The sequence below is a fragment of the Chiloscyllium plagiosum genome, unplaced genomic scaffold, assembly GCF_037043375.1.
Source record: "Chiloscyllium plagiosum isolate Xiang-an unplaced genomic scaffold, Cpla_swu_hap1 HiC_scaffold_23, whole genome shotgun sequence".
NCBI lineage: Eukaryota > Metazoa > Chordata > Chondrichthyes > Orectolobiformes > Hemiscylliidae > Chiloscyllium > Chiloscyllium plagiosum.
This window is the reverse complement of record NW_028270161.1, coordinates 30,470,219-30,497,725: the sequence shown is the minus strand read 5'-3', so window position 1 is coordinate 30,497,725 and position 27,507 is coordinate 30,470,219. Positions and strand designations below refer to the sequence as shown.

Here is a 27,507-nt window from a genome sequence, read left to right as displayed (position 1 = left end):
AATTGAGTTGAACAAGGTATCTGGGCTGAAGATTCTCTTCTTAATCAATAATAAAAATATATTTCATACCATGTCACCATTTTCAAAATCCAAAGTAGCTGCTGTGGTAATCTGACCCACGTTGTCCAGGTTAAATAGTGCGGTGGTATTGGTGGAGGAGCTCGGCAGAAAAGAATACTTGAGGAAATATAAAAGTGGAAGTTATATTTCTGTCAGTCCAATATTCAATTCCTGAGGTGAGTGTTTGAATACACTTCACTCTTTGTTCTATGTCAATCTTTTTTATTAGCTCAAACACAAGGAATTGGAATTCAGGTTTTTTCCTGATTCAGATTCTGATTTTTGTTAACTAGTGAGTCTTCCACCTTAAACATCTTTAATAAACTTCAAAGTGAAGATCAACGGTCTGCTCTAGACTATTCCTTGTGCTGGTATATTTTGAAAGACAAGACCCAGCGAGGTAACTCTATCAGGAGAATTGCGTTGTTTCCTATTCGATTCTCTACCTAAAGGCAAATCAATCATTCAGAGAACCATGCAGTAAGATCCATAATTTTGTTTTAAGCCAAGAAAAATTAGGCTCCCACTGAATCTTCGAGTCAGATCCATGATTGAACCCCATGCTGTTCATTTTAATCTGTTGACCATCTAGTCAAATGAGCTAACTACACTCCATGAAAGAATAACTTACGTGAAATGATGATAGGGGACATGTGAGGATGGAGAGAAAGGCAGAGAATTTGGAAAGATGAGGAGGGGTCAGAGAAGGATTAGAAAAAAATTAAGAAGGTAGTGGAGGAGAAAAACAGAATAATAAAGGTGAATGAGAAGGGGGAGGTGGAGAAAAGGGGTATCTTTGGGAATGGGTAATGGGAAATGAAATAAAGATAATGAAGGAAGGACAGTAAGAAAATTGACTGGAAAACAGAACTCAAAATATAGGGGATGGTGAACGAATTCACATCAAAAACCTTGAAAATGCTGGGGAAAATCAAATCACAAGAGCATCCAGAGAAAGGACAACCCCATATTAGATTAGATTACTTACAGTGTGGAAACAGGCCCTTCGGCCCAACAAGTCCACACCGACCCGCCACCCACCCTTACCCCTACATTTACCCCTTACCTAACACTACGGTAAATTTAGCATGGCCAATTCACCTGACCTGCACATCTTTGGACTGTGGGAGAAAACCAGAGCACCCAGAGGAAACCCATGCAGGCACAGGGAGAACATGCAAACTCCACACAGTCAGTCGCCTGAGGTGGGAATTGAACCCGAGTCTCTGGCGCTGTGAGGTAACAGTGCTAACCACTGTGCCACCGTGCCGCCCATATGAGAGAGAGAAAAAAATCAGTAAGGAGCTGCTCCTCGAATGACAGAGTCTGTGTTCATCATGCTCCTTCAAATTCAGATTGTATCTCACTCACATTTGCAACTGATAGGTTATCCAGTGGGATTAGCAGCAGCAGCACTTACAGGAGAGAACTACTCTGCTACTGATTGAGCAGCTACAAGCTAACTGCTGCTGGGGACATGCTGATGGAATTGCTATGCAATTGGTGTGGAGGTGCTATATCTTGGGGTGAGGATAGGGAAAAGCAAGAAGGAGGCTGCTGGGTAGGAGCATAGTTGCAGACTGGTGGGGAGAGGAAGGAGGCTGCGGAGCAGGAGATGGGGAGGAAGAGAGCTGCAAAGTAAGGTAGTGATGACTGTAAGGGCAAGGCTGGGGTAGTCGGGAACTGCAAATGCAAGAATCAGGCATGCAGTATATATATATTATATATGTATAATAAAACAGGGCAATTCTGAGAGAATTAAACAAATAACTACAGGATACACATTTGTGCAAACTATTAAAATTTACTTCTATTAATTCCTAAAACTAAGCACATAGTTCAGCAGGTATTCACTGAACATTCTCCACTCTGGTCGTAATTTTCTGTAATCTATCAACACTAACATAGTCTAGCCAACATCATGTGCTATTAACACCATGAGTTACAAGAAGAAGGAAGCTACAACTGCAAAGGGGGCTGGAGAAGGAAGCTGAAAGTGCAAGAAGCACTTGAGAGAGAGGGAACAGCTTTAAACCCATCAGTAAAGGGCTAGTCAGCTAACTGGGAGCAAGGAAACCTGGAAATCACTAAGGTGATGAATTCCTTTGAAATGAATGTGGAATTCCTGGTTTAACACTGCACTGGTTCAAGAGCTTTGATGTGGGAAAGAATGTAATGGATGTTATTAGAACAAAGTGTCAATTGTTAAATTTAAATTGGAGGTTGAGGTTTGAGATCCAATAAAAATAATAGAAACTACCTAGTTAAAATATTTTCGCTTTGTGCATTTGCGATGGGAACATATTAGCTGTGACCTCACCAAGCTGCAGAAAAATCTGTTTCGGGTGATGTCTCCTTTTGTGTAGAAGCACAAATCAACTGTTTCAATAAACCTCTGTTACAAATTATGCCTGTTGTCTTGTGCCAATTTAATTACCCTGATGTTTAGGTAATTAGTGCATCCTTTGCCTGTCATGGCCTGTCATAGAAGAGATGACAATTGAGGATTTTGACAAATTATTCTAATTCTAATTCTGTTTGAGTCCAAGTAAGCCACATATAAGCAATACATTTGTTACTTAAATATTGTGTTACCTAATAAATGAGGTAGTGAGAATGAGAAAGAAAATAAAAAAAAGACTCCAAAACCAAAAGGTAGAACTCATGAAACTCTCAAGAAGAGCATTTGAAAAGAAATATTTTGACATCTGCTGGGAAAGTGGAGAGAGCTCAATGTGGGTGAGGAAGGGAAACAGGAGGAATGTAAGGAGAAAGGCCAGGAAGAGGACTGCACTGAAAATGGAGATGTGGAAAAAGAGGGTTAAAAATCAGCAAGTTCTCCTTAACAAGTTCTCCTCATGGTTATCTTCGGAATCTCCATGAAGCAGAAAGTCAATCAGATTGCCCCTGTTAATATTATTGATACAAGCAGGACAAGTGCCTGGCTCTATGATGATTAGTGCTTCAGTTCTAATTACTCAATATTTTACAATTCCCCACATAATCCATCATACACATACTGTAGTCACAAGGACCAAAGTAATTCCAAATGTGGGTGAAAGCTTTGGTTGTACGCCTTAAGCTTAATCAAGTTTAAAACACTTTTTAATTGGCAAAGACTTACTTGTAAATTACCATTTTCAGGATCTGATGCAGTTAACTTATAGACAGAGACACCAACAGCAGTAGTCTCGGGAATTGTGACAGAAGGTCCTACACCAAAAGAAATGTAATTAATCAAATCTGTATTATGTCATGTATAAGTGGTGGTATTAAGGGCAATAAATTAATTGATTTTTCAGGCATAAAAAGAATCACGTAGTTCAACAGCTTAAATACAGAATTTGACATTCACATTAAGTTTAATACTAATGTAAACCATAAATAATTTGTAATTGCAAAACAAAGGGTTTTGTGCCCTATTCTACTCCTTCTTGACAACAAATTTTAATTGGAAAGCTGTTTGATGAGTCATGTTTTGGATTGCAAAGGAGAAAATGTTAGTTAAAGATTTAAGGTTGTTCAGATCAAAGCCAGGAATTCTGGGAAGGCTGTCTGTCAGTCTGGTAAAAACCAAAATTAATGGGGACAATGTGTATTTTGACATAGAAGTGAGGAGGGAGGAAGAGATGCCAGGATTGAATGATTTCAGGTGAAAGGGGAACGATGATGGGGCAGGGAATGATTCCAGCACAGGTTGTGCTTGAGAACCTGAGGGAAAAGATCCTGCTCTTCCTGTAAACTTGTATGAAAAATCATTGTAACATACTGGCACCTTTTAATGCAAACAATGCTGCCTGTTGGACATAACTGATTTCATATTCCCATTTGTACAAAACCTTAATGATACATTAACATAATATAAAAATTGCAACAAGTAGAATGTATTCCAACATGGCAGATTTTCTATTGATTTCTATTTGCTGGTGTCAGGTACAAAAAAATGGATGTTATAGCACCACATCCTCAAAATGATGGATTTATGGGCACTGTTAAGTGACACATGAGAATAAAGCTAGGGATAGACAGAATTTATTAAATTGAAACAAGTCTAACTGATTGTAATATGGATCAGGATTAATAATTGAAATATCTTCACCTGTCCCTCCTGTAAATACAGCATCACATATCGGGGCTTCATTGATGGGAATCAATGAAACATTCAGGTTGCACATTGCTTGGTTCCCTCCCAGGTCTGTAACGACCACATTCAATGTATAGAATGTAACAGCAGACACGATGTCATAGTCCAGTATTAATGTATTGCTGATTATTGCAGTATCACCAACTGAAAGACAAAATAAACATCTGTTTTAACCAAATGTTGTTCAGGCAAATATTATTTTCTTGTTAAACATTGTCATGTGTATGGTTGAATTTCTGATATACAGAGGTGTACGTTATGAGCAGCGAGGAGCAGATGGTGTAGGAAGAATCCCATTTACCATGATCAGCTCCTGGGGATTTATCCACTTTTAACCATTTCAAGACCTCCTCTGTAATATGGACATTTTGCAAGATGTCACCATCTATTTCCCTACAGTCTATATCTTCCATATCCTTTTTCCACAGTAAATACTGATGCAAAATATTCATTTAGTATCGCCCCCATTTTCTGTGGCTCCACACAAAGGCCGTCTTGCTGATCTTTGAGGGGCCCTATTCTCTCCCTAGTTACCCTTTTGTCCTTAACATATTTGTAAAAATCCTTTGGATTCTCCTTGATTCTATTTGCCAAAGCTATCTCATGTCCCTGTTTTGCCCTCTGATTTCCCTCTTAAGTATACTCCTACTTTCTTTATACTCTTCTAAGGATTCACTCGATCTATCCTGTCTATACCTGACATATGCTTCCTTCTTTTTCTTAACCAAACCCTCAATTTCTTTAGTCATCCAGCATTCCCTATACCTACCAGCCTTCCCTTTCACCCTGACAGGAATATACTTTCTCTGGATTCTTGTTATCTCATTTCTGAAGGCTTCCCATTTTCCAGCTGTCCCTTTACCTGTGAACATCTGCCTCCAATCAACTTTCGAAAGTTCTTGCCTAATACCGTCAAAATTGGCCTTTCTCCAATTTAGAACTTCAACTTTTAGATCTGGTCTATTCTCTTCCATCACTATTTTAAAACGAAAAGAATTATGGTTGCTGGCCCCAAAGTGCTCCCCCACTGACACCTCAGTCACCTGCCCTGCCTTATTTCCGAAGAGTAGGTCAACTTTTGCACCTTCTCTAGTAGATACATCCACATACTGAATCAGAAAATTGTCTTGTACACACTTAAGAAATTCCTCTCCATCTAAACCTTTAATACTATGGCAATCCCAGTCGATGTTTGGAAAGTTAAAATCCCCTACCATAACTACCCTATTACTCTTACAGATAGCTAAGATCTCCTTACAAGTTTGTTTCTCAATTTCCCTCTGACTATTGGGGGGACTATAATACAATCCCAATAAGGTTATCATCCCTTTCTTATTTCTCAGTTCCACCCAAATAACTTCCCTGGATGTATTTCCAGGAATATCCTCCCTCAGCACAGCTGTAATGCTATCCCTTATCAAAAATAACACTCCCCCTCCTCTCTTGCTCCCCTTTCTATCCTTCCTATAGCATTTGTATCCTGGAACATTAAGCTGCCAATCCTGCCCATCCCTGAGCCATGTTTCTGTAATTGCTATGATATCCCAGTCCCATGTTCCTAACCATGCCTGAGATCATCTGCGTTCCCTGTTAGGCCCCTTGCATTGAAATAAATGTAGTTTAATTTATTAGACCTACCTTGTCCCTGCCTGCCCTGACTGTTTGACTCACTTCTGTTCTCAGCTGTGCCAGTCTCAGATTGATCTCTTTCCTCACTATCTCCCTGGGTCCCACCCCCCCACCTTACTAGTTTAAATTCTCCCAAGCAGTTCTAGCAAATTTCCCTGCCAGTATATTAGTCCCCTTCCAATTTAGGTGCAATTCGTCCTTCTTCAACAGGTTACTTCTACCCCAAAGGAGATTCCAATTGTCCAAAAATGTGAATCCTTCTCCCATACACCAGCTCCTCAGCCACGCATTCATCTGCTCTATCCCACTATTCCTGCCCTCACTAGCTCGTAGCACTGGGAGTAATCCAGATATTACTATCCTTGAGGACCTCCTTTTTAAATTTCTGCCTAACTCTCTGTAATCTCCCTTCAGAATCTCAAACTTTTCCCTTCCTATGTTGTTGGTTCCAATGTGGACAATGACCTCCTGCTGGCCCCTCTCCCGTGGGAACATTCTGCACTCTCTCTGAGACATCCTTGATCCTGGCACCAGGGAAACAACACACCATTCTGCTTTTTCTCTGCTGGCCACAGAAGCGTCTGTACCTCTGACTACAGAATCCCATAACACAATTGATCTCTTGGAAGCCGGCATATCCTTCGTTGCATTAGAGCCAGAAACTTGGCTTTTCGTGCTATGTTCCCCTGAGAATCCATCACCCCCTACATTTTCCAAAACAGCATACCTGTTTGAAATGGGTATATCCACAAAAGACTCCTGCACTAGCTGCCTACCTCTCTTCCCTTCCTGGAGTTAACCCATCTATGTGACTGTATCTGAGACTTTCCCCCCTTCCTATAACTGCCATCCATCACATACTGTTGCTGTTGCAAATTCCTCATTGCTTCTATCTGTCTCTCCTACCAATCCACTCGATCTGAGAAGATTCGCATCCAACAGCATTTATGGCAGATATAATCCGCAGTAACTCTGAAACCCTCTTTAAACTCCCACATCTGACAAGAAGTATATATCACTGCAAAGGCCATTTTTGCTCCTTCACAATCTTCAGACCCAGAAAATAACACCGTCTTATTCCTCGACAAACACTGCCCCAGGTTAAATTAATAGCTATGGCTTATATTTTAAGTTTAATCAAGACATTTATCTCCAAAAACATATAATCAAGAAAGAACCCAGTATACTCACTACTGAAGCCTTTCTCTTGGACAGACTTAAAACAACAAATAACTTATCTGATTCTGTGCTGTGAACTTCGCCCAACAGGTCCTCCAAGATTAGTTGTGAATTCACTGTTTGTTAATTTTCCCAGATGCACTCTGATGTCCAGCGATACATGAAATCAAACAGCAAAGGTGGAAACTGTGCAGGTTTTCTTTTCTTTCTCTCTCTCTCTCTTTCCTGCACTATCCTCACCATGTGCTTCCTTCTGGAATATTATATCCAGTTCTGGTCGCCCAGTAACAGGAAGGATATTATTAAGCTAGAGAGGGTTCAGAAGAGATTTACCAGGATGTTGCCTGGTGTGGAATGTTTAATTATAAAGAACAACTCGATATGCTGGGACATTTTTACTGAAGCGTAGTGCCCTGATAGAAGTTTATAAAAGAATGTGCCCTGATAGAAGTTTATAAAATAATGAGAGTCTTGGATAGAGTTATTGGTAGTTGTCTTATCCCTAGGATGGAAGATTTTAAGACTAGGGAATACGTTTTTAAGGTGAGAGGAGAGAGATTTAAAAAATACATGAGAGGCTTTTTTTTTACACCAAGGGTGGTTTGTGTATAGAATGAACTTCCGGAGAAAGTGATTGATGTGGCTACACTTACAACATTTAAACGACATTTAGACAGATACATAAATAGGAAAGGTTTGAAGGAATATGGGCCAGGAGCAGGCAGGTGGGACTAGTTTAGATTGGGATTATGTTTGGCATGGACTAGTTGGATCAAAGGGTCTATATGCTATGTGACCCTATGACTCCTTCCACAGACCAGTGAAGTCAAAGCTACCATTTCATATGCATAAAGTTTAAGTATTTTAACCAGGTGCTTATTACCCTTTTTACTGCCACAGATTTAAATTTAACAATTGACAGAATCGTCATTAGTGTAGAATCCACATCACCATTCCCATATAGTACCTTTTGAACACATGCAGCCTTGAACTAGAGATTCCACAATCATTTTAAAATTAATTAATTAATTACTTCGGGGATCTCATATTTCCTGATACTGAATTTCTTCATTGCTCTTCTATTGTCACATTTAAAATGGTTCTCTCTCCTTTGTAATCTTCTCTTATGTGTCAGCATCCCCTCTCTCACCACCACATGTGCAGCCTCCTGTTTCCTGACACACTGTCTTTCTCTTTCAGTGTTTCTCTTTCCCTGTACCCTATGTGCAATCTCTGCATCTCAACTTTACAGCATCTTTCTGCTCCCCTCATTCCACATGATGTTTCTCACCTTCCAACCTCCTTCTCGCTTATTTATTACCTTTTAGCCTTTATCTTCCCCTTACGCCTCTTTCAGTTTCTTTGACCACTACCTCTACCAATCCTCATGATTTCTTTCTTACTCCTCTTTCTCTCTTGCACCTTGGTCGATGCACACTCTCAAACAGACACAGGAGATGGAACTCCTAACAGATGGCTACCCAGTCTGGGCATCCCGATCTTGGCGCCACAGTGAAGGCTCTGGTCAGCAAACCATTTCCTTCTCTTTCTTTCGTGCATACCCACTTGCTGTTCCTCCAGTCACAGCCTATGTCTGTCCAGTGTTTATTACAGACACGGAAGCAACACTGTGATTGCAGGAGCCACCTCTCCCAAGTTCTATTCATGCCCTTTGTAGAAGTTTTCTCTGACATCCCCTGAGATTGAATGGGAATTTGTTTTTTGGGTGAATTCACTCATCATCCTCATACATTTTGCATATTGATAAGAATAGGTCACACTGAATAACAAAATGTAAGATCTATACAATAAAAAACAAAATGAGAGGTTTGCATAGATACACAACATTATGATCTAGTATAAGAGAATCCATATTCCAAATACAGAAACAATCATCCGACTTAAAAATAAATCACAGCACATGGACAGGTAGCAACCAAGAAGACTAACACAAAAGGCACAAAAATTATATCCAGAGTTTTAACATGACAAGTGTCCTGCATGATTTGCAAGAGTTAATTGTGTTCTTACCTTGGGAAATTTGAAAGGAAGGTTCATTTACTGCAAAGCTGAAAGTCAGGTTGTCATTGCTATCACCATCAGAAGCAGATAAAGTGATCAATGTTGTCCCAGCAGCCATTTCTTCATTAGGGGTTAAGGTACTTGATGGACAGGAGCTGAAAAGGTTCAAAGTATTCCTATTTAGTTAGCAAAGGACAATCTGTGTAAATGTGAACTAGTCTTGACAACATGGTAAGAATATTTAATGTACCTGATGATGGGAACTTCATCATTTACATCAGTAATTGTGATCGTTACTGTGCCTGTGCAAGAGAGGCTTGGAGATCCTGTGTCATTAATAAATATCACAGCGTAGAAAAGCTGAAGGCAAAGAACAAAACTCAGGATTACATCAATTAATGAGATCTCTGTCACAGGTCTGTAGATTGAGTGGAGTAATGTATCTGTGCTGGAGATATTCTCATTATTCATAGCAAAAATATATTTCATACCATGTCACCATTTTCAAAATCCAAAGCAGCTGCTGTGGTAATCTGACCCACGTTGTCCAGGTTAAATAGTGCGGTGGTATTGGTGGAGGAGCTCGGCAGAAAAGAATACTTGAAACAGAAGAGAACATTATATTTCTGTCAGGTCATATTCGATTCTTTTGTTGGTGTTGAGATAAATTTTACTTTCTATCCTATTTGAATCTGATTTTTTTGAGTTCAAACACAAGGAGTTGGAATTCTAGTTTCTTCCCAATTTCAGGTTTGATTCCTGTTATCTGGTGAGTGCCCTACTTAGATCTTTTTTAATGAACTGAAAGGTAAACATTGACCATCTACAAGGTAATTCTTTGTGCTAATTCACATAGGAAGTGAATACTGTACGTAGTATTTAAGTCCTTGGATTACTGTATGAAAAATTCATTGAAGTCAAATGGGTTAGGGTAAATCAGGGAAAGAGACAGACATGTTGAAGAAGAGAGGAAGTCAGGAGAGTGGACAAGGAGTGACTGAGAAGAAAACCTGATTGACAGAAGTTAATGTCAAAAAGAAGGTGGAAAGTTAGCTAAGAAAGGAAGTGAGTAAACTGAGCCATCAAGGCAAAGGAATTGTGGGGAAATCAAGGGAAAATTGGAAATGGGAGAAAGAGAATGGAGAAAAGAGGTTAAGTGATTATGCTGGTATCGGAGGAAGTAGAGAGGTGATAATGAGATGAATAAAGGCAGATGACTAGGGATAGTAGGGGAGGCAAAAGTGAGGACTGCAGATGCTGGAAACCAGAGTTTAGATCAGAGTGGTGCTGGAAAAGCACAGCAGGTCAGGCAGCATCCGAGGAGCAGGAAAATCGCTGTTTCGGGCAAAAGCCCTTCATCAGGAACAGAGGCATTCTGCTCCTCGGACGCTGCCTGACCTGCTGTGTTTTTCCAGCACCACTCTGATCTAAAAAAATAGTGGGGGAGTCATTTAGAAAGGGAAATGAGAGACGGAAGGTGAAGGCAAGGTCAGAAGTTGAAGTTACAATGAACTGCGCCAACAATCAAGACCCCACCATCAAATAGCCTCTAAACAGTACATTGATAAATGAACCACATTAATACTGTAGATATAAATATGGAGAGAGGTTTGATTCTATATGATCACTGTTTCACATTTGACCTCTCTCTCCGGCTATCCCTACAAACGACCATCATATGTATACCATTATCACAAGGACTAAAATATAAAAATAGAGTCATAGAGATATACAGCTTGGAAACAGACCCTTCAATCCAACCATTCCCTGCCAACAAGATATCCTAACCTAATTTTGTCCATGTGCCAGCACTTGGCCCAAAACCCTCCAAATCCTTCCTATCCATCCAGATGCCTTTCAAATTTTGGAATTTGACCATCCTCCACCACTTCCTCTGGCAGCTTATTCAATACACGGACCATCATTTGCATGAAAAAGTTGCCCCTTAGGTCCCTTTTAAGTCTTTTACCTTTTACCTTTCACCTTAAACCTATGTCCTTTAACTCCGGGCTCCTCTAACGCAGAAAAAAGACTTTGTTTATTTACCCTATCCATGTCCCTCATGATTTTATAAACCTTTATAAGGTCGCCCCTTAGCCTCCAAAGCTCCAGGGAAAACCGTTTGTGGGCGAAAACTTTGATTGCATGTTTTCAGCTCAACTACAATCAAAAACAACTTGTCATTAGATAACGAGAACTTACTTGTAATGTATCTCCATCAGGATCAGATGCAGTTAACTTATGGACAGGAGTACCAACAACAACAGTCTCTGCGATTGTGACAAATGGTCCTGTATCAAATGAAACATGTTTTGGGTTAAGATATTAAATTGATACAAAAATGTATGTGCCAATGGTAGTAAATTAGATCATGTTTCAAAAATACCAATGTTTAATTCTTTTGATGGTTTATTCAGAGATTTGTTGGTAATTGTTGGTATTATTCTCAATGCAACTGGTAAATGTGTGGCAATTGCCCTCATCACATCAATGTAGTCTTTTGGAAATGTAGAGCTTGAGTGTTGCTGCAAAATTACACCTTATTGAAAGTTTTCATCTTTGATTCAAAACAATTTGCAAGAATTACCAATAAAAACAGAAAATAACCGGTTTCCACTGTATGAGAAGAGAGTACTGATTGGTTGGCAAGCAGAATCTGATAGAGATATTGCTTAGGAGTATGCACAAAATTGATGATGAAAATGTGTTGCTGGAAAAGCGCAGCAGGTCAGGCAGCATCCAGGGAACAGGAGAATCGACGTTTCGGGCATAAGCCCTTCTTCAGGAAGAAGGGCTTATGCCCGAAACGTCGATTCTCCTGTTCCCTGGATGCTGCCTGACCTGCTGCGCTTTTCCAGCAACACATTTTCAGCTCTGATCTCCAGCATCTGCAGACCTCACTTTCTCCACAAAATTGATGATGCCTTACAGTTTGCTGCCCAATTTTGTTTAAATGTTAAACCAGACAGTTTGATGCTGTTTAGCTTTTACATTGCAGTAATAAATGAACCAGACAATGACTGTTACCTGTTTTGTTAAATTAAAACAGGCAAAAGTTATGTCCATGCTTTTTCCTCTGCAATGAACAGGACCCTGTGTATTAACAGACTCACCTTCAATGTGCCATGCAACAAGCTTAACTGACAATCTTAAATTGGTCATCAGCATAATTCCTAGTTCACTCAGGATTAATCGCAGAAATAGTGGTCCAAACATGGAATCACAACTAGTGTTAGCGATGTTTCAAATCTTGCAAACACAGACTGGTTGGGTATTTGAAAGAATTCAAGGAATATTTTGTTTAATATCATCCACCAATGTTTTGAACATATGGCCTACAATATATACCAGCATACAATTTCATGTACCACATTCCTCCTCTGTGTGATAAGCAGAATGTCTTTTTGGCTTGATGGCAACATCATGTTAGTGGTAAACACCACTCGACTTGTTACTGCATACTAGTGTGGGAAATGGTTACCTTCAGTTGGTGTTTAGATTTCTGAGATATCTTAGTTACTCCTGTTCATGAGTTTGCACAATATGTAGTGAGAAATGATCCAATCAGGTAGCTATTATCATGCAGGATGGCTTTGATGTGCCCCATTTCAGCTTGTAGCAAATTGCTGGGACCCTCTTTCTGAGTTGTCAATAAGGCTAATTTTAAAGACTGTGTCTGTAGGAATCCCAATGCATATATTGACCAGTGACTCACTGAGAGCTGAAGTTTTTGCATTTTTTTTTACATTCCTGACATCCAGTAAATCACTGTCTTCATGAAAATCTATTTGAAAAATCAAGCATTGGATGAGGAAGCAGAGGAGCATGCATGGTTTTTGAAAGTTGGTCTACGTCAGCTTGATGGCTTCAGCTGGCACCACTAGGGGACTACCCCTGACAAACAAACTGTGGGTTGGTGGGCATCGTGTATAGTTTGGCCACAGTCAATGCTGGAAAAACACTTAGCTACTTGTTCCACGTTCTGAATATTACTTTTTTTTTTACATTACTTACAGTGTGGAAACAGGCCCTTCGGCCCAACAAGTCCACACCAACCCGCCGAAGCGCAACCCACCCATACGCCTACATTTACCCCTTACCTAACACTACGGGCAATTTAGCATGGCCAATTCACCTGACCTGCACATCTTTGGACTGTGGGAGGAAACCGGAGCACCCGGAGGAAACCCACGCAGACACGGGGAGAACGTGCAAACTCCACACAGTCAGTCGCCTGAGGCGGGAATTGAACCCGGGTCTCTGGCGCTGTGAGGCAGCAGTGCTAACCACTGTGCCACCGTACCGTCCACAAATATGCCAGTCTTTCTGAGCCCTGGGATATCAGATGGGCAATCATTAAGTTTATTATTTCACATTCCCAAAAAATAAAGCTGGGTAACTAGCATGAGAATTTTGCAGTCCAGTCTTAGACCTGAGGTCCTCTTGAGTTCAGATAATTGCAGCAGATAATTGACTCCTAAATGTACCCTCAAATACTGACAAGAGTTCTCCAATGTCCCAGCCTTTTCGAGATGACTGAATAATGCCTTGATTTGGATAGAACTCGAGCAAAACATTAACATAGCATGCGGGTCACAGCGAATAGACTACATAGTCCAACATGGCAAATTTTTCACTGAGCTCTACCTGTTGGTGTTGTGTGCAAAAATAGCTGCCACATCACCACATCCCCAGTGATAGATTACAATGCATTGATTAGTGAATCATGAATTAAAACAGGAGTTGCAGAATTTGCTAATCAAGAGAAATCTATTTCACTGCTACCACTTCAATACAGATTAATAATCTAAATATCTTCACCTGTCCCTGCTGTAAATACAGGATCACATATTGGAGATTCATTCACTGAAATTAATGAAACATTCAGTTTGCACATTGCTTGGTTCCCTCCGAGGTCTGTAACAATCACATCTAAGGTATAGAAGGTAGCAGTAGACGTACTGTCATAGTCCAGTATTAATGTATTGCTGATTATTGCAGTGTTTCCAACTGAAAGGCAAAATAGACATTTATTTTTACCAAATATACCACAGACAAACAATATATTCTTGCTGAACACTATCACATGAGGGTTTGAAATTGCGGATAGCCCTGGCCTGAAGTGACGCATAGTGAGGAAAAATGCACATACATTGGGGGGAGAATAAAATGTAACATGATAGAGAAATGCAATTTTTTTTTGATAACCGGGTACTGTTTGTCTTGGCAAGGTGAACAAATTTGCCACCCAGGGAAAGCAGCTGAAGTTCCTCTTAAGTTACTAATGGTCTGCAAATGTTCATATGTGATCCCTCCTGATAAAGGACTGTGCTTTGAATTGACCTGGTTTCATCTCTTATTCATTAATGAGCAAATTAAGAACAACCTAACATCAAATGGTAAAATAACGACAAACAACTATTCTTAGGGCAAAAATGCATTAACAAATACAACAATATAATAAAATAAAGCACTGCATAAAAAGAATAAATATAAAAAACTGAAGAAACTCAAATCGAAGACAGTTATATAGTAATGTATGAACACATGACGTCAGACCAATCAGTAGAGTTCACATTGAAAAAGATCTGTGAGGTAATCATGTCATTTTTGTTACAATCCAGCTAAGGACTGTAGGTATTTAAAAATGAAATCGAAGCACCTTTTTTACCCATCAAGTAAACAAAAAGAATAAAATCTTGTTATATACAAAACATTAATCAGTCGTACATGATTAACAATACAGTTTAATCCTGTGTATACAATGCACCAGGTTTACTTCTTACTTGACTCAAAACTGTTCTTAGAAAATACAACAACATTAAAACTATTTACTTCTGTCGGGACTATCTAATGGTCCATTTGCATGTCACTGTCCATGGAGAATTTTCTTTAGCTCCAGTTATTCTCAGGATAAAGCTTTCATTTACCTTCTCCTGAACATGAAAGGCTCAGTACTTGTTATTTTATTATATATTTCCAAGGTACTCTTCTGGTTACTTCCTTTTTCCAATATGACATGACCATGCTGTTGGGATTTATTTTTGGGTTTAACGTCAAACCTCATTATCGACAATTATTTTAGGGAATTGCAGTTCTTGCAAAAGGGATAATTCACTAACTTAAAGGGCACATGATCACATTATATAGGATAATGAAAAAAAGTATTTAATATTCTGTCAGTTGAGGCATGAGGTAATGCAGAAGATCAATGCATGTTGGTCAGTCTCTCCTTGGGTTTCAGAATGTCTAAGTTTTCTTGGATCCTCAGGCTGCTCCTTTAGTGTCTTGACTTAACAATCTTCCCTACAACTTTAAAAATATATGCTTAATTTTACAGTAATGATTTGGAAGAGCCAGTGTTGGACTGGGGTGTACAAAGTTAAAAATCACACCACACCAGATTATATTTCAACAGGTTTATTTGGAAGGACTACCTTTCAGAGCGCTGCTCCTTCATCAATTTTACAGTCTACCCTAACTGCCAGAACTTCCAGCCATTTTCACTGCTGGAGATGCACCCTCTACACTTGCTGCACACTTTCTTTCACATTGTCTCCCTCCAGTTATACTATTTGCTGCTGCCTCCTTGTGTCAGTCTGTCTCTTGCTTCTTGTTACTCCTGAATATGAGCTCCTTTTAACACCCAATCAATAATTACAATTCTCCATCAATCAGAAAGGTGTTATTAGCCTTTCACAACAACTTAGACCATTTCCCTTGAGCCAATCAATTTGTGAACTTTCTAACTGCTCTTACTGTAACTAAGAAAGATTATCCTAGAACACCTAGTGGCCTTGTTCCTTCTGGACCATAACTTCAGTTATCCTGTTAAAGCCTCGTCCAGTTTAAGGTTTTTCATACAATAAACATATGCACAGTTCAATATGCCAATTTTCGATCCCAGTGACTACACAAAATATCTCCCACTCAAATGAATGCCAACAGAGACATTCTTTAGACTCTCCCATTCACTTCAAAACAAACATCTGTTCTTCAAGATTCAAACTGAGATTAAGTTTCACATGTCTTCCACAGGGTGAAGTTAATGTGATACTGATCTTAACAGGACACATCTCTCTAATTGTCATTAAATTTAGCTAATTTCTCTCAGTGAGCTACAAACCATATGAGAACCATAGAGTCATAGATTCATAGAGATGTACAGCACGGAAACAGACCCTTCAATCCAACTCGCCCATGTCGACCAGATATCCCAGCCTAATCTAGTTCCACCTGCCAGTACCTGGCCCATATCCCTCCAAACCCTTCCTATTCATATACCCATCCAAATGCCTTTCAAATGTTGCAATTGTACCAACCTTCTCCACTTCCTCTGGCAACGCATTCTGTACACACCTACCTCTGCATAAAAAAGTTGTCCCTCAGGTCTCTTTTATGTCTTTCCCCTTCTCACCCTCTAGTTCTGGACTTCCCCACCCCAGGGAAAAGAATGTATATCCTATCCATGTCCCTCATGACTTTATAAACCTCTATTAGGTTACCCTAAAGCCTCCTACGCTCCATGGAAAACAGCCCCAGCCTATTCAACCTCTCCCTATTGCTCAAATCCTCCATCCAGGTAAAATCCTTGTAAATCTTCTCTGAACCCTCTTAAGTTTCACAACATCCTTCCGCTAGGAAGGAGAACAAAATTGCAAGCAATATTCCAAAAGTGGCCTAACCAATATTCTGTACAGCTGCAACATGACCTCCCAATGCCTATACCCAGTACTCTGACCAATAAACCAAGTTACAACTCATATCAGCTCCCAGGCAAATTGAATATAGGGAGTCTTACTAAGATCCATCCATCCTCTGATTTATCCCTAAAACTGGATTTTATTAATTATCCCTCATTTACTTTATCTGATCAAAGAAGAAATTGTGATATTTTAGCAGATGTTCAAGGTTTAATTCCAGGATTCGAAACAAAACATTATAGCTTTTGTGGTAGAGTGATGGTGGCCCTCTCTCTGAGCCAGGAGTACTGGGTCCAACTCCTACCTGCTCCAGGGATGAGTAATAAGATCTCTGAGCAGGTTGCTTAAAAAACACACATCTCTCTAAGCTGCCATTTTAGCAAGGATTGCAGACATCATTCTCTAGCTAAGTGAGCTCACCTGATATTTTATCGCTTTCCTCATTCTATGCTGACCTTTTTAACCAACAACTTAAGATGTCCCACAGTAAATGTTACATTTTTATAATCCATGCAAAGCCTGAGCCAGATTTTCACAATCCAGTGGACAGAAAAGCACATTCATAGATACATAAATCTCTATATAGACATCACATTCTCAGATCCAGGTAAAGAATCAGATATGCGAAAACAGGAAATAAATTGTAATAAAAGGAAACACCCAGAAGCCAGGAAAAAAATGGAGAAAAATATTGACACCACTGTAATACAGTTAAAAGAAAGGTATACAAAATCTCATCAGGATAATGCACTGTGTAACTTGCAATCGTTAACTCTGTTCCTACCTTGGGTAATTTGAAAGGCAGGCTCATTGACTGCAAAGCTGAAAGTCAGGTTGTCATTGATATCACCATCTGAGGCAGATAAAGTGATCAGTGTTGTCCCAGCAGCCATTCCTTCATAAGGGGTTAAGGTACTAGATGGACAGGGACTGAAAATATGAGATAGATTCCTATTTAATAAATCAAAGAACTATTCGTGCAAACGACAATTGATCTTGTCTTAACATGATGTTTAACGTACCTGATGATGGGAACTTCATCATTTACATCAGTAATTGTGATCGTTACTGTGCCTGTGCAAGAGAGGCTTGGAGATCCCGTGTCATTAATAGATACCACAGCGTAGAAAAGCTGAAGGCAAAGAACAAAACTCAGGATTACATCAACTAATGAGATCTCTGTGAGTGAGGCCTGTAAGCTCAGTGTAATAAGATAACTGTGCTGAAGATACTCCTATTATTCAGTAATAAAGATGTACTTCATACCATGTCACCATTTTCAAAATCCAAAGTAGCTGCTGTGGTAATTAGACCCAAGTTGTCCAGGTTAAATAGTGCGGTGGTGTTGGTGGAGGAGCTCGGCAGAAAAGAATACTTAAAAAAAAACAGAACATTGTATTTCTGTCATTCCAATATTCAATTCCTAAGGTAAAGTCATTTTTCTCATGGTTCAATTATAATTTTTTGCAGTGGAATAAAGGAAATTTAAATGTCATTGGTTCAAGATTCGGATTTGATCTATTTATCAGTGTCCTTGATCTGGATATTGTATAATAATCTCCAAAGTGATGCTAATCCTAATGTTTTGATCTACAGGAAATAGGAAGAGCTTGTGCTCTGTTTTGATCTAGCAAGGTTATACATGGGGAAGTAACTGGGAAAAGTGTGAACCAAGAGAGTGAAATAAAAGCAGTTAGAGTGGTGAAGCCATGTGGGAGAGAGGAAGAGAATAAAAGAGGGGATGAGTAAGGAGATGAGTAAAGGAATGGTATGAATGAGATGGTGAGTAGGAAAGTGAATCGATATGAAAGGGGAAAGCAATACTATGAAGGAGGTGTGCAATGAGTTAGACTGCGGATAATGAGAAGGAGAATGAAGAATGAGATGAAATGTTTAAGCTGAGGAATGGAAATAAGCTGATGGTGAATGAAGGGCATGAAAACAGAGGACTGGAGATGGATCAAGAAGGGAGAGAGAAGGAGGCAGATTGGGAGGAAGAATGCATAGAGAACCATTAACTCCAAAAGAAAAGGTGGACTCGCTCCTCTGATTGACAATACTCCACCAATAACTACTTAGCAATCTATTATCCAGAATGTATTTTGGCTCAACTATGAGAACACTGTGCCTTTGATCAAGGTAGGGACCTAGATATCTCTTCAGGGTTTCCACTGTGATTTGACAATAATCTGTAATTCCTTGCAAAACCCATCATACACATGCAATTGTTACAATTTCTCACTGAGGGTAAAAGCATTGCTTGCATGTCTTGAATATAACCAAGGTCAGAAATGCTGTTTCATTGGAAGAACGACTTACATCTAATGTATTTCCATCAGGATCTGATGCAGTTATCTTATAGACAGAAGCACCAATAGAAATAGTCTCTGGAATAGTGACAGATGGTCCTGTACCAAAGGAAATTTGGTTAATGTAAACAGCGTTTTGTTGATGTATGAAATATCATACCAATGGAAGTAAATTAGTTCATCACATTAATAAATTTCAGACACATTAATAAAGTTTCAAAAGTTTGAGCAATGTATTTCATTTTGTATTCCCAATGCATAAAAAAGTAATTGTATTGTAATTGCTATGAATATGAAGAGTTGAAGATTGGATACATAATTGTATTTCTTTTCAATAATTTCTTCTTAGCTGTGCTGCCTCACTGCGCCAGAGACCCGAGTTCGATTCCAACCTTGGATGACTGCCTGTGTGGAGCTTACATATTCTCCCTGAGTCTGCATGGGTTTCCTCTGGGTGCTCCGGTTTCCCCACACAGTCCAAAGATGTGCAGGTCAGGTGAATTGGCCATGCTAAATTGCCCGTAGTGTTAGGTACATTAGTCAGGGGTAAATGTAGGGGAATGGGTCTGGCTGGGCTATTCTTCGGAGTGTCGGTGTGTACTTGATGTGCTGAAGGGCCTGTTTCCACTCCGTAGGAATTCTAATCTAATCTAATCTAGTTAAATAATTTATGGCATCATGAAATCCAATACTCGGGGATACTGAAGAATGGTACGTCATTTTTATGGAAAAACAAAAAGTGCTAGAAATACATGGCAGCTTCAGAGTTTGTTTTCACTTCAGAGTTTTAGCACCTGCATTATTTCACTGCTATGTTTTTGAAGACTGGTGATCACCTGTACCAGATACTACAGAGAACTGTAGGGATAATAACAGTTGGCAATTAGTGAAGATATAGAGTTGGTTCTGACAGTGCATGACTGTTAACATGGAAGTGAAGAGGCTGGTATAGATTGTGGGAGGCTGGAGCAGTTGTGGAGGGAGACGGAGAGTTTGTAAAGTGGAAGAACTTCTGCTCTTTCGGGCCCACGAGCAATGCTGAAAAAACAATTATCCTGTCTGCCAGGCAGTCCATGTTGCCTTTTTGTTGCCAGATATACTGATCCCTGGGAATGCACAGTCAGTAATGTTTAATTTGTAATCGCATACTCCCAAAAAATGGCACTGGATTAGATAATTAATATGAGAGTCTTTCTAATATGTCTGTCATACAAGTTTCTGTGGAGTTGAAAATGTGTTGCTGGAAAAGCGCAGCAGGTCAGACAGCATCCAAGGAACAGGAGAATCGACGTTTCGGGCATAAGCCCTTCTTCAGGAATTCCTGAAGAAGGGCTTATGCCCGAAACGTCGATTCTCCTGTTCCCTGGATGCTGCCTGACCTGCTGCGCTTTTCTAGCAACACATTTTCAGCTCTGATCTCCAGCATCTGCAGTCCTCACTTTCTCCTCGAAGTTCCTGTGGAGTACCAACCATTGCTGAAATATTTAACTTCATTTTCCTATCCTAACATGTTGATGCTATTTTATTTAAGGACTCTTCCTCTGAGACACCAACAGCTCATTTTAGGGTGTAGACATTCCATGCTAGGCCAGCATGTTGTCATCCCATTGTTGCTCTTGAAAAGCGCTATAGTCTTAATTGGATAGAACTCTAGCTATTACAGCAACGTACCATGGGAGAAATTGTATTTGCTCCAAAGGAGCAGATTTTCTACTCTCTTCGACCTGTTATCTGTCAAAACGGCTGCCACATTACCACACCACCAATGGAAAGATCTACCTGCACTCTAAATTGATAATTGGTGAATGAGGAGTGACATTAAATGAAAAGAATTTGCTATGAGTGAAAAAGCTATTTCTTTGCAATCGCTATCCAATTTAGGACAAGGCTAAAAATTGAAATAATTCACCTGTGCCTGCTGTAAATACAGCATCACATATTGGACTTTCGTTGACCGGAATCAGCGAAACATTCAGGTTGCATATTGCTTGGTTACCACCCAGGTCTGTAACTACCACATATAATGTATAGAATGTAGCAGTAGACCCATTGTCATAGTCCAGTGTGAAGGAATTGCTGATTATTGCAGTGTTTCCAGCTGAAAGACAAAAAAGTCATCTGTTTAAATGAAATGTGGCTGAGGCAAATAATATTTTCTCACTGGACATTATCAATTAATTTGACACAGCTAATAGATATAATCAATGAGCAGTAAAGAGCAATAGACGGATAGTGTGGGAGGAATAAAGTCTATGTAAATATCATTTAAGAAAAGTACCTATTTTAACTACTAAAATTATATTGGTTAATTCTTTACATATGAACAGATATGTTTAATAAAGATAAAATGTTGATACATTTCTTTCAGCTCTGCATATACTGACCCAAGTTGAAAAAGAACAATGGATAAATCTATAGAAATAGCGAAAGTAATGTCTTACATAATATCCTCAAACATTATCTTTGAAAGGTATTAGTAAAATCAGTATTATGCAAAATTTATTTCACATCTGTTTGATACATTAACTGCAATGTATTATTAGCAAGACCAACACTTAGTGATTAACCATCTAACCAATTACTATTTACATCTCAAACATGAAAGTGAAATGCATTGCTCTGTTATTAGGATATATTAAACTCTCTCATGAAGACAAACACATCAGAGCCCTGTAACTTGAACTTCCACATTTTACATCACTGTTGTCTGGATATGATTTTTTATGCAGCTGCCTGTTAAGGTCTGTGTTGTGCAGCATGTAACATATTAATCTGGATTACACTCCATCACATAATAGTGAAGAATGAACAGAAAGAAACATATCAAATGGCAAAGTAGATGCAAACAAATTATCACAAGATATTAATAACATATATTGCAATACAGAAAAGTACCAGAAAGCAAAAAAAAACTACAAAAAAAATGTTTAAAAACTAACAAAAGCTGAGCGCGGTATGACACACATCCATTGATATACAGCATTGAATTAAGATAAACAGTACACATAGAAATAACAAAAATCTGTGTAGGAAAACATCAGAAACACAGATTCAATTACTGAAGTAAACATTAGAGGGCAGACTAGGATATTGTGTTCCCACAGTTATGTGGATCCTGATTGTCTTCTGTATTCCAGGTGTTTAAACTAATCACATCCTAGGTTGAATTGGAAAGCTTTGATCACTTTGCTAAATTGTAAATTTCCATTCTGCTTGGTAGAAGATTTCAAAGGCTGGTGTTGGGTGACACAATAGCTGGCTCTCCAGTGCAGCCATGAATGTTGTCCATTGGAAACAAATACACAGACAACTGATTCCTGACTAATTAGCTCCTCACACTTAAACGACTATTTAGCAAAGTATAATATCCCTCTTCCTTTAAAACATAATACTTCCTCTCACTATGACTGTTCCAGTCATTAACTTGTCTAAAATAAAGAAGATCAACAATTAACTTTTGTTTTAAAATAAATAAACCCCTGTTTAGAGTGTTTTTTTGGCACATATTTTCCTCTGCAGGTATTATTCATGGAATTTTTTATCGTCTTCCACCTTGGAGATTTAGTATCCATTGTTCTCAGTGAGGAATTGGCAAGCTGTGCAGGTGATGTGTGTGTGTTGCACCTAGTGCTGCAGGAGACATGCTTTCTGCTGTTAATGTTATTACCCTGGACAGTGGTGCTTCCTGTGCTTTGTTGATTGTCTTCCTTGTTTTCCAGCTCATGTGTAGGTCAAATGTTGATTCTATTATTTCTTCTCATTTCCTTCTTGGTTTCAGTCTCAATAATGTATGACCTTGGGTCCTTAGCTTCAGCAACATAATTTGCAGAACTCCATATTTTCATGATTGAAATCTGTAATTGTGTACATTGCTGTTATAGCAGCTCAAATAGTGATTTAGCAAGTATGAAGTGCTAACTTCTTCATCCCTGTCTTCAGCGAATTGCTGCCTCAGTTTCTTCTAGTCACTTGGAAGATGTGTTTTGATTGGCACGTGAGTCTGACTTTGTTTTTCATTCAACAGCTCTGAAGGTGTTTTCATGTTGGCCTTGAGAGGTATGAATTGGAGTGACAGTCAGACAAGGATTGGGTCTTCCTTGGCCTCAGCATTTCACAAGGGCCCCTTTGGCAATCTGGATGTGTCATTCTACAAACCCTTGTCTCCAAGGGTGATGTGGTGATGAGATGATGAAGTTGAAACTTTTTGTTCAGTGAATTATTTAAATTTGTTGGATGTAAACTAGGTTCCATTGTCATTTTTTAATCTTCCAGGAAACTCTTGCTTGACAAAAGGACTCATACCATTGAAATGATTGTTCTTTCATCTTCAGGATAAAATGGCACTTTGAAGTGTAGTTTGTGATTATGAGACACGATTTTTAATTATGTGAAAAACTCAACACCCACAATATTCCATGATCTGGTTTAGTAGCTGTTACATCCTCTTTCTGCCCTGTGTTTCACTCCTGGCATATAATAGTTATAGACACCATAGGCACGATCTTCTAGGGGGTCTGAAAAACATGCTATGGAGGGATTTGTGGCAGAATTGGACAAGTAGTCTGACAATGTGTGTCTCAATTTTGGGAGCATCTCTATCTTTATTCACAAGATGGCATGGCAAGATTCTTGCTAGGCAGCCAAGACCTGCCAATTAAAAGCAATCATTAGTTGTTAAATGCCTTTTTGATGCCCGAAATTGCCTGATTAATATTCAGCTTTCTATCTTACCAAGCTCACGAAACACGTTTGATGTTGAGAAAACTCGACATGGAAATCAGAATAGGGACCCGACAAATTCAGCTCCCTGTTTGCTCTGACAGGCCTCCATGTTGGACAGCAGGCGCCAATATCTCAGGGCACACACCATGGACATTAACTGCTGCACACACCCCATGTTGAAGGACATTGGTATCTGACATGTGCAAGCCTCGATGAACCCTCCTGGCACTTCTCCAATCCACTTACAGGATGTTTCTGGACTCCAATGCTCAAAGGCTAAGAAAAGATAAAGTGTGCAATGTTCAGTTAACAATCAGTCTGGCAACCTGGCTCATGTAGATGGACATTACCAACAAAACCAGTAATTGCTGGAATCTTGGTAGATGCAGTTTGCTCATGAAACATATCAAGAAATCTTTAAGAGGAAAATCAGGTTTTGGGCTGCTTTCACCACAAAGGTGATTCTGGAACAGGAAATGCAAATGCAGTAGCTCTTTTCTTTCAGCAAGTTTCCCTAACTGAAATTGAAAACCATCACCACACTGCAAAACACTATTCAAACAGACCAGCCACTAAATCCAATCATTAATAAGTCAGGTCAAACAATGAAAATGAGCAATTATCTGAACCCATATGGTTTTTGAAGAAATGCCTTGTTTAAGAACAAAGTTTTACTGACCTTTAATTGATCTTTTTAAAAAAACCCATCTATCTCCACATTCCTTCAAACTCAAGTCTATAAAAATCACTAAATAGGTCGCTGTCATAACAGCTAGAGTGACAGACCTGACTTCTTGTCAATTGCCATTTTGAGTTTGTTGAACATCCTGTCATATGACTGTATTGATTGGTACTGTACATCTTTTCTCAAAGCTCCTGCATGTTTGCTTGGGCCATGATACATGTCAAGGTAACGCCTCTATGCTTTTGTATCTTTTCAAACTTCCACCGCAAGGTAGTCATGATTTTTTTCAGGACTCAGCTTGACTCTGTCAAGTGTGAATATTATTTTGAGCAACTTGCATTTTGTCAGTTTCAAATTGAATTTGTGTTTGACTTGATCTCAAATTCCTACTGTAGATGTTTTCTCCAAGATCTCATGTAATTGGCTATCATAGTCTTTTCTATCTACACCTTACACCTGTTGTGCAGACTGCTGTTTTGCATCTCCTTCATGATGTGTCCTTTTTTTGTTGCACTGTATCCTGGATCACTTTAAGGCCAAACGGGCTTTGGTGGGTTTTAGGTTCAATTTGATTATTGCTAACAGATACTGCCTCAGACAAAAGGCTTTCAATTTTCATAAAAAGCTTGTACAATGAAAGGGGAGTGGCCAGTTCTCCCAGCTCAGCTTTTCTCTGGATCCATCTGACTATTCACTGAGAGCAGTCAGTCGGTGGTGAAGCTGCTGGACCCAGTGAAGATAGATCTAGGCCGATCCTCCTCTCTCACTGACATTCCTCCTGTAAGACTCTGGGCTTGATTTTACCTTTTGTGCCAAGGGGTCTTTATTGGGATTATTGTAAATATTTGGAAGTGTGATTAGGTGGGTATAATCTGTTTGGTTTTCAGTTAGGTTACACTATTCTGTTCTCTTTCGTTTGTGTTTCATTCGGTAATCTTGTCAATAAATTCTGTTTTGTGTAAAACTCAGTAGTTTGACCAGCTGTTTCACTCCTGGAATATCAATATTACACCTGCTTAAAACAACCAGCAAAGTTAGGGTCTGGGCTACCTTCTTCAAATGTATTGAGGGGGTATGGCCTGGTCCAGAACGCAAGTATCAACAGTGAAAATTTGTCATCTCACTTTACTTTCCACTAGCCATTCCAAGTAACAGGTTTGCTAAAAACTTTTGTCCATGGTGAAATCACTTTCAGTGTTGGGAGTAGGGAAATGATCCTGCTTTCTGTCTTGGTTAAGATCTTTCTGATTCAGGCAAATTCGTGGCTGTCTATTTGGATTGTCTCTCACTGTGATTGAATTTGTCAAATGTGTTAGCTTTGTGATTCTGCAAAACCCTAGCTTCTTCCATCTCTCAATCTTCTTTGCATCTGCTTGGAAAGTGTGTCTCAATGAGTGTATTCTCTTTAATCTTCAGTGTTGCCTTCTTTATCTCATGGTTTACTGAAACAGTCTTCAGCTCTTCACAACTGTTCAAGCCCAGTATAGCAGCACCATCAGTTTCAGTGCTGTTGAATATACAGTTAATATTATTTTTTTTGTGTTCCCCTGATTTAAGTTGTTCCTTGTCGTTGAATCTCAGTTTCAGTATACTATCAGCATGATTTCCTTCAGTTTTAGAACACCTTTCCCTGGAGAACTATTTTCTTTTAAAGTTTCAGGAAATACCCTCTAGTACAGTTTGAGTGGGATGTTGTTACTCTGTGCTCTGGTATCAACTGTCACCTTCAGAATTATCATTGTGGTTTATTTCTTACCTTCTTCTGATCCAAAAAGTTGTATACATTTCTTTTTTCGAAACTGTTGTATCCAGACATTTTATGCATTTGTGTGGTTCCTCTGCCTATTGTATCTTCAAACGCATGAGTATCTTCGAGGGTATGATTTATTTTGCTTCTATTCACTCTGTTGCCTTATCTCTGGAAACTCATCTACATCATTCTTCCACATGTTTTTCCAGTGATTGGCCAGTCCACAAGTCTTGGAGTTTAATCCATATGTGAGACATTTTCTTCTATTTTTAAATTCATGTCGTCATTCATATCTCCTACATGTCTATTTCTCTCCCTTCACTCCCAGCACCTTCCCTTGTCACCGCAAGAGGTGTAAAACCTGAACCTACACCTCCCCCCTCACCTCCATGCAGAGCCCCAAAGGATCCTTCCACATCTGACAGAGGTTTTCCTGCACCCGCACACACTTAATCCATTGTGTCCACTGCTCTCAGTGTGGTCTCCTCTACATTGGGGAGATAGGACACCAACTTGACATTTCAGAGAACATCTCTGGGACACAAGCACTAAACAACCCCACTGCCCAGTAGCCGAACACTTCAATTCCCCATCCAACTCTGCCAAGGACATGCAAGAGCTGGGCCTCTTCCACCGCCAAATTCTAGCCACCTGACATCGGAGTAAGAACATCTCATCTTCTGCCTTGGGACCCTACAACCACACGGGATCAATGTGGATTTCACTACTTTCCTCATCTTCCCTCCCCACAACTTAATCCCAGATCCAACCCTCCAACTCGGCACTGCCCTCTTGAACTGTCCTAACTGTCCATCTTCCTTCCCAATTATCCGCTCCACATTCCCCACTGACCTAACACAATCACCCTTCAACTGTATCGAGCTGGGAATGAGAACTGAATCATAGAAAGCTTTTGGTTAGATTTCTGCTGTTTTATTCAGTAAATTGCCTATGTTAAATACATTTAAATCTTCATCTCCAACTTACAGAATGATTTAAATAGTCCACTCTTCATTCTCAGAGCCTATAACAAAACTACTAATTGCCAGGCGGTAATTTACTTCAATCTTCTCAAATCCCTCCATCATATCACCCACGCTCCAATGTGTTATTAGCTATGGAATATGCTTTCATGCCGCATCAGTTGGCATTTTGTTTTTTCATTATTGATTCAATTTTTCCCCTGTCACTGATATAGGTTGATTTTGCAAAACAATGTTAAATTAATTTTAAATGTTTTAAGATTGCTCACAGCTACCAATGCATTTTCTTTTTAGCTTGTCTTTTGATTTTCAGATACTTGA

At 39.3% G+C, this 27,507-nt stretch overlaps 1 protein-coding gene across 1 annotated transcript in view; it reads right to left on the bottom strand.

The window, feature by feature from the left end:
• The window catches only part of LOC122561461 (protocadherin Fat 4-like), a 188,238-nt gene that overhangs the window by 67,106 nt on the left and 93,625 nt on the right, over positions 1 to 27,507 (bottom strand). Inside the window, exons 13-25 of the mRNA XM_087999295.1 lie at positions 20,956 to 21,144; positions 19,057 to 19,145; positions 18,004 to 18,111; positions 17,760 to 17,869; positions 17,522 to 17,667; positions 13,856 to 14,044; positions 11,237 to 11,325; positions 9,526 to 9,633; positions 9,285 to 9,394; positions 9,044 to 9,189; positions 4,160 to 4,348; positions 3,185 to 3,273; positions 70 to 177 (exon numbers count right to left, since the gene is read on the bottom strand). Coding sequence (XP_087855421.1) covers positions 70 to 177; positions 3,185 to 3,273; positions 4,160 to 4,348; positions 9,044 to 9,189; positions 9,285 to 9,394; positions 9,526 to 9,633; positions 11,237 to 11,325; positions 13,856 to 14,044; positions 17,522 to 17,667; positions 17,760 to 17,869; positions 18,004 to 18,111; positions 19,057 to 19,145; positions 20,956 to 21,144 — 1,670 coding nt within the window. The remainder of the gene's footprint in view (positions 1 to 69; positions 178 to 3,184; positions 3,274 to 4,159; positions 4,349 to 9,043; positions 9,190 to 9,284; positions 9,395 to 9,525; positions 9,634 to 11,236; positions 11,326 to 13,855; positions 14,045 to 17,521; positions 17,668 to 17,759; positions 17,870 to 18,003; positions 18,112 to 19,056; positions 19,146 to 20,955; positions 21,145 to 27,507) is intronic.